Genomic DNA, 12,579 nt, shown 5'->3' on the forward strand with positions numbered 1-12,579 from the left:
ATCAAGATCGTTGTAATAACATCGTACTGCACAGTTGATCAAATTATTTTACTGACAAAAGAAAACAATGCTTTTTTTATGGTCAAACATATCATTATTTATATTATTATGTTATAATGCTGCTTTAACTAAATAATTTCCCAATATGGGATCAATACAGTTTCTATCTATCTGAATATATGCAGTAATAATACATTGTTTTCTCTTTTGCAATTTCTCAAACCAGAGCCAAAAGTATCCTGATGTAAACAATATACAAAAAGTAGGGTCGAAAATAATCAAGCTCTAGATTCTAAATGTATTTTTGAGCTAAAATGAGTAGTCACTTATTCAGATTTGAGTTTCAAAGTGTTGGCCAGGAAAAAAACAAGATAACTGATGATAGGCCCTTGCCGTTTTTCATTGTTTTCAGACAAATAAGATCCCATATTATGAATTAAACAATAACATATATATTGTTATTAAAGAATGAATCAGGTGCAAACCTACTTACATATTGTTCGTAGATATTAATTTCCCCTTCTGGCAGGTGCTACAGGAAGCTGAAGAATAATAACAATCAGTTTTGCTAACAGGTCATCACACAAGTTTTGTATTATTTGTAAATAAATTATGATTTATCTGTAACACACATGTATTTGACACAGACAATGGACATGTTATGAGTGTTGACAAGTACCTTAAAATGTAGTTTCTTTTGACTGCTGCTGAGGAATAGACTTTTGTATATTTTCTGATTATTTTATCATTTGTGATTCTTTTTCTAAAATAACATAAATATCGAGCGTCCAAGGAACCCTGAAGGTGGCATGGCTTCCCTTCTCCTGACCGAACAACCAATCACATTGCACTACACCCCCTTGCCCCGCCCCTAGCCATGCCCCCTGCGCCATAAATGGGCGGCGCCTGTTCAATGAGGTAATCTGGGTAAACAGTAAAGATGGCGACGTCTGCAGTCGCAGAGGGACAACAAAGTCTAAATGGGATTATATCCGACCCTCAATCAAAACATTTGACCGACCTGCCGACCGAGTTGCTAGAACACATCCTGTGCTTTCCAGTCCTCAAAAATGTCGACATTTGTAATGTCTCCTGCTGCTGCAAGCGGCTACACGACGTTTGCCATGAAAGGGGGAAGGTCTGGGGACACCAGTACAAACTCAGGTGCTGTTATTTCTCTGTGCTATATCGTCGCAGTTACTGCTTTTGGTGGCTATTTACCACTGTCTACCAAAACGAAGCTGCCTTTTCTTTATTATCTGTCTTATTTAGAGCCCTAAATTGCTCATTGTACTTAAAAATTGTTTCCTTTACTGCGAACTCACAAGCAGCTATCATCCATTGACATCCTGCTGATGCACCAAATGCATCACCCCGCCAGGCCAGCAGCCAGCTCTCTGTGAAGCTTGTATATCTACGCGTTTAAACATTTCACACGTTGCAGTTTATAGTCCTTCTTACCCAAAACTGCCAATAATTAATTTGTGTGACCTTGAATGTAACATGTTGCCTGTGGAATGCAGGAGAGTGCAGCGCTTGCCAAAAGCTCAGCCCTCCTCCTGACCGATTTGGCTATCACTCTCCTGATTACTTTCCTTTGTACAAATGGCAAACCACGCATGCATCAGGATGATCAATGATCTCATATAGTGCCTCAGGCATTATGCTGCATTATGATCATGCTCTAAAAGATTCACCGGAATAACAATTGTACTGCCTTCATCAACAGATGGCCACGATTGCAGAGGTTTTATCGTCAAAATGAGTGCTGTGACTGGCTCAGAGAATACAAAACACGCCATAGAGTTGGCATACAAATACGAAGGACGGTGGAATCGATCTCTAAGAGATTCTTCACAGAAGTCGTAAGTAATCCATGTGTAATATTGAACATATACTGATTCTCAACTGATTAATACTAGGTTACATCAGCCCTTGTTTGATACATACATATACAGTATATGACAGAAAAGAGAAAGCTATCAGTCCAATCAGTTGAATCAGTACATTTTCCATGAATAGATGCTTAAATGCATTTGTCTCTGTGTGAGATTTCTACGCCCAAACTAACCCAGAGATCTGTAACCCAGCCTTGCGTTGGCCAGGTGCTCGGAGACAGCTTTGCAGAGATCGAGTCCCTTGGGATGCCAGAGCACTTTTGTGAAGACGAGCTCCTCTTCCTACTCAACTCAGACAAGAGGTAAGAGCAGCAGTGCACATACACTACAACCTTAAACCTGCCACACACTGCAGTGTTGATCTTTGTAATCCTCATTACGTAAACGTTGCACATTCCCACCAATGGACCAATAATGTGTCTCTCTTTCATTCTGCGCCCTTCCTTAGTAAAAGCTTGACTCTGAAGTACTATGCAAAGAAAATCCTTTACTTCCTGAGACAGCAGAACATCCTGAGGAGTTTGAAGACTTTCCTGGAGCAGCCTGCAGAGCAGCAGTCAGCTTTAGAGGGTGAGGCATGAATACATGTCAAACAACACAAATTGCACTGTTCAGCGTATACATACAGTGCATTTTCACATTTGATTGGTCTTGCTTTTGTTTTTAATTTACACAATTAAATCCAATTGTTCACCCCCTCACTTGCTCTTGCCGGCCTCTAGGTGCCATACTGGTGGATCAGTATTGTAACCCTCTGGCTGAGGTCACACTGAACAGCGTATCAGCGCAACTGGATGAGATTGCAGAAAAAGTGAAGAAGATGCTGAAAATCAAGAACTCCTCTCACCCCAGCCTGCGCATCGCTCAAGGTGGGCTTTTCAAAAAACAAAAAATCATATCCTTTCTCTCAATTTAGAATACCATTGTATTTGGGCCATATCTGTCAGCTGCACAATATTTTCCCTTTCAGCCATATTTATTATGTGCATGTCTGATTTCTTGTTTATTGTATAGGAGACTGTTTTGTCGTGGAGGACTTTGAGCTCCAGAGGCAGGTGGTGTGTGCTCTAAACTCTGTCCTGTACGAGCAGCTTCAATACAAAGGCAACGAGTCTGACTACTACAACCCTCTCAACTCTTACATCCACCAGGTAGAAAATCATTTCCACTTTCAGCTTTTCAACCATTTTTTAACCATTAAAATCTCAGGACTCGCTAAGCCATGTTGTTGTTCATTCAGGTGCTACTACGCCGTACAGGTATTCCCATAAGCCTCTCGGTCCTCTACATGACGTTAGCCCATAAACTGGGGGTTCAGGTGGAACCTGTCAACTTCCCCAATCATTTTCTGCTGCGCTGGTGCCAAAAACAAAGAGGGTAAGGTTTGAAAGTAAAATATCCTAACATTTTGTTTTAACATCATCTTCAGTGTAGAACTTCCATTTACATGATTTGTTGAACCAACCAATCAGGAACTGAAACGACATTGAGATAATCTTTGGTCGTACGTCAAAGGATTTTTTCTCCTTTTTGCTTCATTAAGTCCATTTCTGTTTTTAACTTCCTTTTTTCATAAAATCCTAGTTTTGCTTATTGTCGTCAACATGAACAAATAATATTCAAAATCCATCTTGTTTAATAGTATATTTTAGGCAGCCTACATTGAAATATAACAAGTTCTCAGCTATTTCGGTTGTCTTTTTGGTATAAACTAGAATAGACATTAATTACATTTTACTTTTTTTTGCTGTGCAAGTTAAATGTTTTCTGTTCACTGGAATGGATGTACATCAGCTAATTCTGGTGCTTTGTGTTAGAAATACAAGCATGCTTTGATGCTTTAGTAGTTATGTAGACACTTTGTGATAGATTCCTGTCAAATATATTTTTCACATCATAATTTACCAAACATTGCACCTGCAGGAGCGAGGACATCTACGACTATGTCTACATCGATGCCTTTGGTAAAGGCAAACAGCTGACAGCCAAGGAGTGTGAGTACTTGATTGGCCACCAGGTGACGGCAGATTACTACAGTGCCATCAGCACCACGGAGGTTCTGCTGAGGATGGTGGGGAACCTGCTCAACATCGGCAAGAGAGGGTAAGAGAGACTCAAAATCTGACTGTCACTGCTGAGGCTTCTTTTGATGGATGGTCAAGGCATAAGATGTTATTAAATGACGTCTAAAATGAAATCAATTCCTTCAACGTATCACAGAATTAAATGACTCGATCAATGTAATGATTTGTTACTTCACCCTAACTGTGTGGTTTTCTTTTAGGGAGGGCAATGAGAAATCCTACCAGCTGTTGAGAGACTCTCTTGACCTTTACCTCACTATCAACCCAGACAATGTGCAGTACCTGCTGCTGCAGGCACGCCTCTACTTCCACCTGGGCATCTGGCCAGAAAAGGTCAGGACACACAACCGGATGCTTTTTTTTTAATAATGCTTTATATGATAAAGTATTACCTTCCAAAGCACTAACTCTCCAGCCCTGTGGAGTGCTGCAGGAATTAAACCTGGCACCCAAAATGTACTTAGCGCTTGGTTCCCTCATCTTGAAGTCAATGGTCAATTTCTGTTTAAAGGTCTGAAATAAGTTATGGTTAAGAGATTTAACATCTGTTCTACGGCCTGAGAAGAGGGAATTACAGCACAATGTGGTTTTACTAGCGGTTCACATTTTTAGTAAAACATTTTTGAGTCCTTTGACCTTTATTAGGTCAACATATGATGTTTTTTGACCTAATAAAGGTCAGTAAATATCCCAGCCGTGTGTGCTGAAGTTTCTAAATGAGACTACTTAATGGCATCAGGCCAAACACTAGAAAGCCTTCAGCTTAGTGGCGGGTTGTTGTACGTTCACAGGCTAATGTTAGCTTTTTCCTTCTTGCATTATCCATTGGTGAAATCCCATTGGCATTTTGGCGAAGCTAGCTTTCAAGTAGGCTTAACAAAATGGATTCCTGCAGCACTCTTTATATTTTAGAGCTGGGAAATATTCCAAAAGTTGTATATCATGACATATTTGACCAAATACCTCAAAATCGTTATAGGTACAATATTGTAGGTGTAACCATTAGTAGTTTTTTAAAATAATCATCAGTAATATGGATATAGTGACTAAGCAGAAAAAGATAAACATTCTGATACATTCAGAATATTACATTACTTTCATGTTTGATGTAGGCTTTAAAACTAGAAATGACATTACTCATAATGTAACGATAGTGAAAATCCTCTGTCCCAGGTGCTCGACATCCTGCAGCACATCCAGGCGTTGGACCCCTCCCAGCACGGGGCAGTGGGCTACCTGGTGCAGCACACGCTGGAGCACATCCAGCACAAGAAACATCCTGCTACACCCGAGGTGAAGAAGCGCAGCGCTGCAGAACACGTGGAGGTCCAGTATTCAGTCGGCCTCATCATGAAACACAAGAGGTCGGTGAGGCTAACGTGCAGTACAACAATCCTTCTCCTTTCAGTCTTCTCATCGTCTATCCGTCTCCATGTGTTCCCCCAGGTCGGGATATAACTGTGTGATCTACGGCTGGGACCCAAAGTGCACCATGAGTCAGGAGTGGATCACCACCATGAGGGTCCACCAGCTGTCCAGCGGGGCCAACCAGCCCTTCTACAACGTCCTCGTACAGGACGGGACTTGTCGCTACGCAGCGCAGGGTAAGGACAATGCAAATCAGTCAGTTCCACGTTATGTCTACTCTTGCAATAAGGTGATGCAAGAATCTTTTTTTAACACAAGCATATTTATATACACATAGTATTGTTGGTATTTTTGGGAGAATATGTCGGTAACACTGTCTAAGCTCTACTTATGAAATATAATCTGCTTGTAGATCTGTATAATTATAGTTATGAGCTGAAGTTATAATTATGAGTGCTTCTGGATATTCATTATGCTTTTAAACAGCAATCATAACACATTACATAGCATTTTAAAATGACTCAAAAGGTAAAGAACTTCATAGTTGCGGTTAGTAACGGACATTGATTGACTTACATTTCAGATTATTTATTTATTATAAGCAGCTCTAATGTATTATCTGCTTAGAACATCAGTATGTGTATGAATTAATCCTAAAGCACATTATGACCACTAAGCTTAATTTGTAAAAACACTTTAAAGCTTCATTCTGTTTAGAGCAATATGGATTTTAATGAGTGATTAACACTTCCAAACTTCTACAGAGCTGTAAGCAATCTATAATATAATATATGTTCTTATGAATAATTGAATTATTTTAGACATGGAAGTCAAGCGACCAATGCAGCAGCTTCATTTCATATTAAATAAGAAGTGTCTCTTTTAATGCCATTTAAAGAAATATTACATAATTGCAATGAATATGTTATCTACTAAAAACAGATACAAAATAGAATTCTAGTTGAAAAGCCAAGAGGAAGTCAGCAGCAAAACAATGGAACTCTTTAAGGTTTCATAGAAGCATATAAACAAACCAGTGAATGAGGAAATAAAGCTCTTATAATCTAACTGAAGGTGGGACAAATACATTCAGTATTTGATAAATGCCATGTAAACCTCATTCCTTTTTACGAGACCTCTGTAGCATCTGAAACTGACGTACATTTTAACCCCACTTAAATACAATAGGCTGATTTATATGTATTCCCTAATACTACTTCCTTGTACTTAACTGCTCACTCTGCTGATGCTGCCTGTATTACACAACTCCATTGTTTGTACCTGTTATCTTTGCCCTCTCAGACACCTTAACATGCACCTGCATACTGTCCCTGCACACCCTGAGGGAGCTTTGTATTGATCAGTCCCGTTGCTCTCATGTACTGCTGCAGGAAGACAAGATTCAAGGCTTTTATTGTTATTTCTACATAGCTACAGTGTAGATATATCAATGAAAATCTTAGGTCACAGGCTCCTCCAACAGTGCAACACAATAAAACCGATATAGTAGTGCAAGTAAATACAAATAAAATAGGATAGGAGAGGAGAAGACATAAAGCTTGTGATGCCAAAACACATTTTCATTTGACATTTCAAAGTTGTGTGTTTGCCCAGAGGCCTGTACGACGAATCCAGTTCAACATATCCTGGATATGTTTGCGTTACCCGGCTTACCTAATCCAAAACAAACACGCTCTCGCTAAGCTGTCCTACGACGTTGGTTATCAACTCGTTAACTTAAGCCAGTTTTGCCCTATCTAGTTAGGTGCGCGTTCACATGAAAGTGGTGGTATTTGGATCATTCGACCAATCACAAACATGGACAAGCGCACTGACAGCGCAGCGCATCATACTTCCTGAATGACAAGTCAACTAAATATTAGACAAATATGAAGACGTTAAACTTTAAACATCCATGACTTAAACACTTTATCCAGGATAAAAGCCACATAGCTGGTGTAAGGTGAATACAGCTGATAAAAGATAAAGTGTTTGAATGCGTACATTAACAGGTACAGTATGTGACACTGAGTGTTGCACGGCCAGATACGGCTCAAGAAGCTGACTCAGATAAGGAAATATATGATACATTATGATGTGATGTGAATGATAATGAGACACATCAACGTCTGCACCAGTAGCGTAGGCAGAAATGTACTTTAGGGTGGGCCTGTAAACAATAGGGTGGGCCAGATCTTTCTTCTGCGCATCAGAAGCTAACAACAATCCCCGCCGGTACCGGTGGCAGATTACTTTTAGAATACTTTTGGAATATTTTCTTTTTCCATAACAGATGGGTATGTTTTGGTGAACAGGAGACACGTATTTTTACTGTTTTAATGGCTTTTCAAGAACTCAAACACAACATCTTGGCGTCATTCTGGACAGCTCCCTCTCATCTGCACCCCACATCAAAAACATCACCCGGACTGCATTCTTTGTACTGTCTTAAAACCTTTCCTTAGAATATGTTATGAATTGTAAGGTGTCCTTGGGTGCTTTGAAAGGCGCCCCTAAATAGAATGAATTATCATTATTATTATTATTATTATCTGAAACGATGTAATAACTTTTAAAACTTTTTCCAGTCACTTGCCCCAAGCATTCAGCAGCAGCAGGCCATTCACTTTGATTTGATCCCGTTATGAAATGTCATCATTTCGAGAATAAAGAAATGCTACATAAACGTTATATTGCACATAAAAGAGATCTCTCTCTCTCATCTGCGTGCGGGGGCGGGGCCTCACAGACACGCTGCATCTCTCTCTCGCTCACAGACATGCTGCAGCGCTGTGCAGTGTGCACACAGTTCTGCTGGTAATGAATATTACATTTTGTGAGGAAACTTTTCCACCAATAATTCCAATAAGTATTCCAAAATGTATTCACTTCAGGTTTACGAAAGTAACTGTAATCAGATTACTAGTTTTTCAAATGTAACGTGAGCTGAATACACTTGATTTTTGTATTCTGATTACGTAACGCTGTTAAATGTATTCCGTTACAACCCAACCCTGTGTATATCTCTCCGGACTGTCCACCAGCAGATGAAAAACACCCACCTCTCCGCCTCTTCCAAGGGACGAGGGAACCGTGCGGCAGAGTTTCCGTTAACATTGTTTTTCTTCTGACAGCCCAGCAGCAGGAGAGGTGGGGAGAGGGAGACGGGGGGAGTAGGAGGCGGGGCTATTTCATCGTTATCAGAAAATGATCGTATAGATCGCTGCTAGATGAGGGCAGTGGGGGCTCTTCTTGGAGTCTGGCTTTTTTTTAAAAACCAAAGTTCATTAGTGAACTTTGAGCCATCATTTATTTTGCAGGCAGCTCTCTGCCTCTCTCACGTTATTATGGTGCGCGCCGGAACCAACAATCAATTACCTTAAATGAGTTCGGTTCAGAGGACAAAGCACATACAACATTAATTAAACTCGATATTTGTTCACTTGAATTTCACTTTGAATTCTTGGATATTCTCAATAGGTGAATACATTTTTTTTTTAGGGCTGTCAAACGATTAAATGTTGTTATCAGATTAATCACAGCTTAAAAATTAATTAATCATGATTAATCACCATTCGAACTATTTTCCAAAATATGCCATTTATTTATGTATATTGTTGTGGGAATGGAAAGAAGGCGGATATATCCATTTAACATACAGTATCTATGTTTATTATAACATTTTCTGCGTGTCAAAATGAAAGACAACCCACACACCTATCAATCATCAAACCGTGGGGTCTTAATTCATTACGTGTTGATTTCTATCAACGGGGGAGTACTTCAGGAAAGTCGACAGAGGGGGGGGCGGCGGCTCGTGGAGTACTTCTTGACCACAGAGTGTGAACGTTGTGATCAGCTGTTTTAGCGCAGTTCTCCAGTGAAGGGGGGGGGAGTCTCCCTCCGCAGCCGGTTGGCGTAGTTTTGGCACAATTCCGTTGTACAGACCGACGTTAACAGCAGCCCTGTCTGTGCACACGGAGACCGACTCTATCGTCCGGTGATCTAACCGCCTTCTGGAAAAGCTTCACAAGTACGTCGGTACGCAAATGCGCTTTGTGACACAAGTGACGGTACGCATTTCAGATTACGCACATAACCTGCGTACCAGTTATGTGCACCCCTGTACTACAGCAAAAGTATTCTCCGTCGGGACTTCCTGCAACAACACCACGCCGTTATCAAAGATGTTCTATTGAGAAGACGATCACTACGTGACAAAAGTTTTCAAAACCGTGGCTACTGAAATCAATCTTACTAACTGCTGTCTGTGCAATTTACTCCGCGAGTTGGCAGACTTTATTTTGCTTACTTTAACATCATTGTTCATGGTGGGGCTAAGCCATTTCTTGGTATGGGTGTAGCCTACCCCAGCCATACCCTGGCGCTGCCACTGGTGGCACGTATGGGGCGGGCCATTCTGCACATGCGTTAAATGCGTTAAATATTTTAACGCAATTAATTCAAAAAATTAATTACCGCCGTTAACGCGATCATTTTGACAGCACTAATTTTTTTATAATAATAATAAAATAATTTAAAAAAAATTCAAATGAAATGACACCGAAGCTTTCTCAGGGTGGGCCAATGAGTAAACTGGGTGGGCCTGGGCCCACCGTGGCCCTATGGTGGCTACGCCACTGGACTGCACTCACAGTGCAGCGGACTGTACGTAATGTTACTCTGATCCGGTTACTTATGTTGTGGCAGATATTTAAGTAAGCTTTCTTAACGCTAATGTTATAATAGTCAGATTGCTCTGAAGATGGGAGGTGATATTCTATTAATTTTCATGTTCACACAGTCAGTGATTTTTGCCGGCCGTCTTTCCTGCAACGGCAGCTTTTCTGTATTTCCTTTCTCCTGTAATATGACTTGATCGCTTTAAACTCTGCACACTGAGCTCTGATTGGTCAGCAGGCGGTGCTTTCACTGAGTTGATCTATTATCCTGGAACCTAACCTGCTCCGGACCAGGCTAGCCGCTCAGCATAAGTTACCATGGAAATCTAGCCCGCTAAAAAGAGAACCACTGTCGTAGGACCGGAAACCCAGTGTTTTCCCTGAAGTTAGCCGGCTAAGCGAAAATCCGGCTTCATAGTACAGGCCTCTGGTCTGGTATGTATATAAATAATGGTGGTGACTTTTTTTTTTCTTTAAATAAATGTCTTCTTTCATCTACTTAATCGAATTATGGTAACCCTTATGCACATTATCTCATATCAGAATGTGACACTTTTTAATTTCTGTTCCCCAGAGAACCTGGAGCCTCACTCGGCCCCCCTCGAGATCGGACACCCAGAGGTGGGACGATACTTCTCCGAGTTCGCCAACGACCACTACTTTGCCAACGAAGAACTGCAGACACGATACCCAGAGGACATGGTGGAAACTTTGGCCACAGTGCAGGATCTTTACCACAGACTGACGCCCGGCTCTGGGACCCAGGACCAGGCTCCTGCCACAGACCAAAACAACCAACAAGCCATGGCCATGTAGCAATGTAGCTGTGCCCTACACCCTGCTAAACAAACACTGGTCACCCATTCTCAACTCACAATCCACTTCGCTGCTCTTTTTTGCACATGTAAGAGACCAGGACGCGTGTAATGATGAGGTTTTTGTAAAAACCAGCCAGTATACAGTACAGTATTTTCAGAAACTGATTCGGTGCAACAAGAAATTATTTACAAATGTGTTTTTCAACCACAGGTCTGAAATTATTTATTTTAACTTTTTCATTTTTGGAAAAGTGTTGAAAAAGACCAAAAAGTATGGAAACAAGTAGCAAAAGTTGAACACTGTAATATTTGTTGTGAAAACAAAGATCAAGCTTTGAAGTGTGATGGCCTATTCAATGTTAATTTTCCAGGATGCAGGATACTGAAATCCAGTCGTCATGGGTTTGGAAGAAAACCATGGAAAAAAGTAACGCCTTTAAAAAAAAAAATTTAAAAAAAAGACTTGAAGTGCACAACTGGACGAGTGAGTTCAGGATGGGTTTCCAGGTACTGTAAATCTTTACCTTTAACCAAGGAATGCCCCCTAAACCACAGATCGCCAAACCCAGACCCCTTCCTGCATACAGCACCAGTCAAATAAGCCCCCAGCATCTATTCCAAACCCCCAGTTACAGTGCCACTCAAAAGACTATGAAGACAAAACCTTTGTAAATGAACTTCTACTCTTGATTCCCCATCCAGTTTCATGCACTTATGGAAGTTCCCTTTCACATTTTTTAATTATCTTGTTTTTGTTCCTGTATATTTACAAGTGAAACATGTAGGGTGTCTTGACTCATCACTGCTGTCAATCTGTTGATGGAAAAAGAAGGACACCACTGACTTGAAATACAAGTGACTGTGCTTTCAGGAAATTCCAAATCAATAAAGCATTTCAAGTTTTTTCAAGCTTCTCTCTGCCTTATTTAACTGGGCTGAATGAGCAACATAATTGATTTACTTGTGATGCACAACAACTAGCAGCATTGGTTTAAGTACTCTTTACTGAAGTAAAAGTGATAATACCAAAGTCTAAATATTCAGTAAATTCAAATAAAAGTGTTCTATTCTAAATGTAAATTGTGAGTACAAAAGCAATATTTAGTTAAAGTAAAGAAAGTACTCATTCTGCACAACAGCGTTTTTAAAATAATATATTTTCAATTGAAATATAATTATTGATGCAACAATGTCCCCTTAGTGTCACTTAGAAATAGGAGCTTTTCTTTGTACTATAAACTTTCATGAAGCGTTTGAATTTCACCAAGGGATCAACTAAGTTTATCCTAACCAGTATTCATACATATTGCATTTTTATTTGATGTTATTTTGTATTATTCATCTGAATCTAAATATTCAAATTAATTTAATGTATCAGACAAATGCATTTGGGTAAAATGGCTTGCCTCTGGGTTGCAGTGGATCAAGTATCAGGAAATAACAGTAAAGTAGCTAAAACAAATGTACAGAGCTTAACTAAATGAACTAAATGAATACTATTAACAATGTCCTGCAAAAAAATCAGGAGACATCATTTGACAGCAGGGCATTTATCAACAGTGAAAATGTACGGGTAATGAATCATAAATACAACAAACCAAACAGTTGACGAGTTTAAAGCACTGACATAAAGAAGTGGTCAAGATAAGCATGCGCGCGAGTTTTCAGATCTGCACCGCATCAGACCCCGATGTATGTTTCCAGCCTGCAGTTGCATTGATCTGCCGAT

General features: G+C 40.1%; 1 protein-coding gene across 1 annotated transcript; it reads left to right on the forward strand.

The window, feature by feature from the left end:
* Positions 1–924: 924 nt before the first annotated feature.
* On the forward strand, positions 925–11,755 carry fbxo21 (F-box protein 21). Its single transcript, XM_034225184.1, has 12 exons — positions 925–1,164; positions 1,730–1,865; positions 2,091–2,200; positions 2,347–2,468; positions 2,621–2,767; positions 2,913–3,049; positions 3,139–3,275; positions 3,822–4,001; positions 4,183–4,315; positions 5,156–5,346; positions 5,429–5,586; positions 10,607–11,755. Exons 1-12 carry the CDS (start codon positions 941–943, stop codon positions 10,846–10,848), a joined length of 1,917 nt encoding a protein of 638 aa, XP_034081075.1. The 5' UTR covers positions 925–940; the 3' UTR covers positions 10,849–11,755.
* The last annotated feature ends 824 nt before the right edge of the window (positions 11,756–12,579 follow it).

Source organism: Gymnodraco acuticeps, unplaced genomic scaffold, assembly GCF_902827175.1.
Source record: "Gymnodraco acuticeps unplaced genomic scaffold, fGymAcu1.1, whole genome shotgun sequence".
In the NCBI taxonomy this organism is placed as follows: Eukaryota; Metazoa; Chordata; class Actinopteri; order Perciformes; family Bathydraconidae; genus Gymnodraco; species Gymnodraco acuticeps.

Bases quoted from the DNA above. Each gene is read 5' to 3' on its own strand.
- fbxo21 (XM_034225184.1), top strand. From the start codon at position 941: ATGGCGACGTCTGCAGTCGCAGAGGGACAACAAAGTCTAAATGGGATT. The intron at 1,866-2,090 runs GTAAGTAATCCA...TCTGTAACCCAG, and splicing joins AGAGATTCTTCACAGAAGTC to CCTTGCGTTGGCCAGGTGCT. The intron at 5,347-5,428 runs GTCGGTGAGGCT...GTGTTCCCCCAG, and splicing joins CTCATCATGAAACACAAGAG to GTCGGGATATAACTGTGTGA.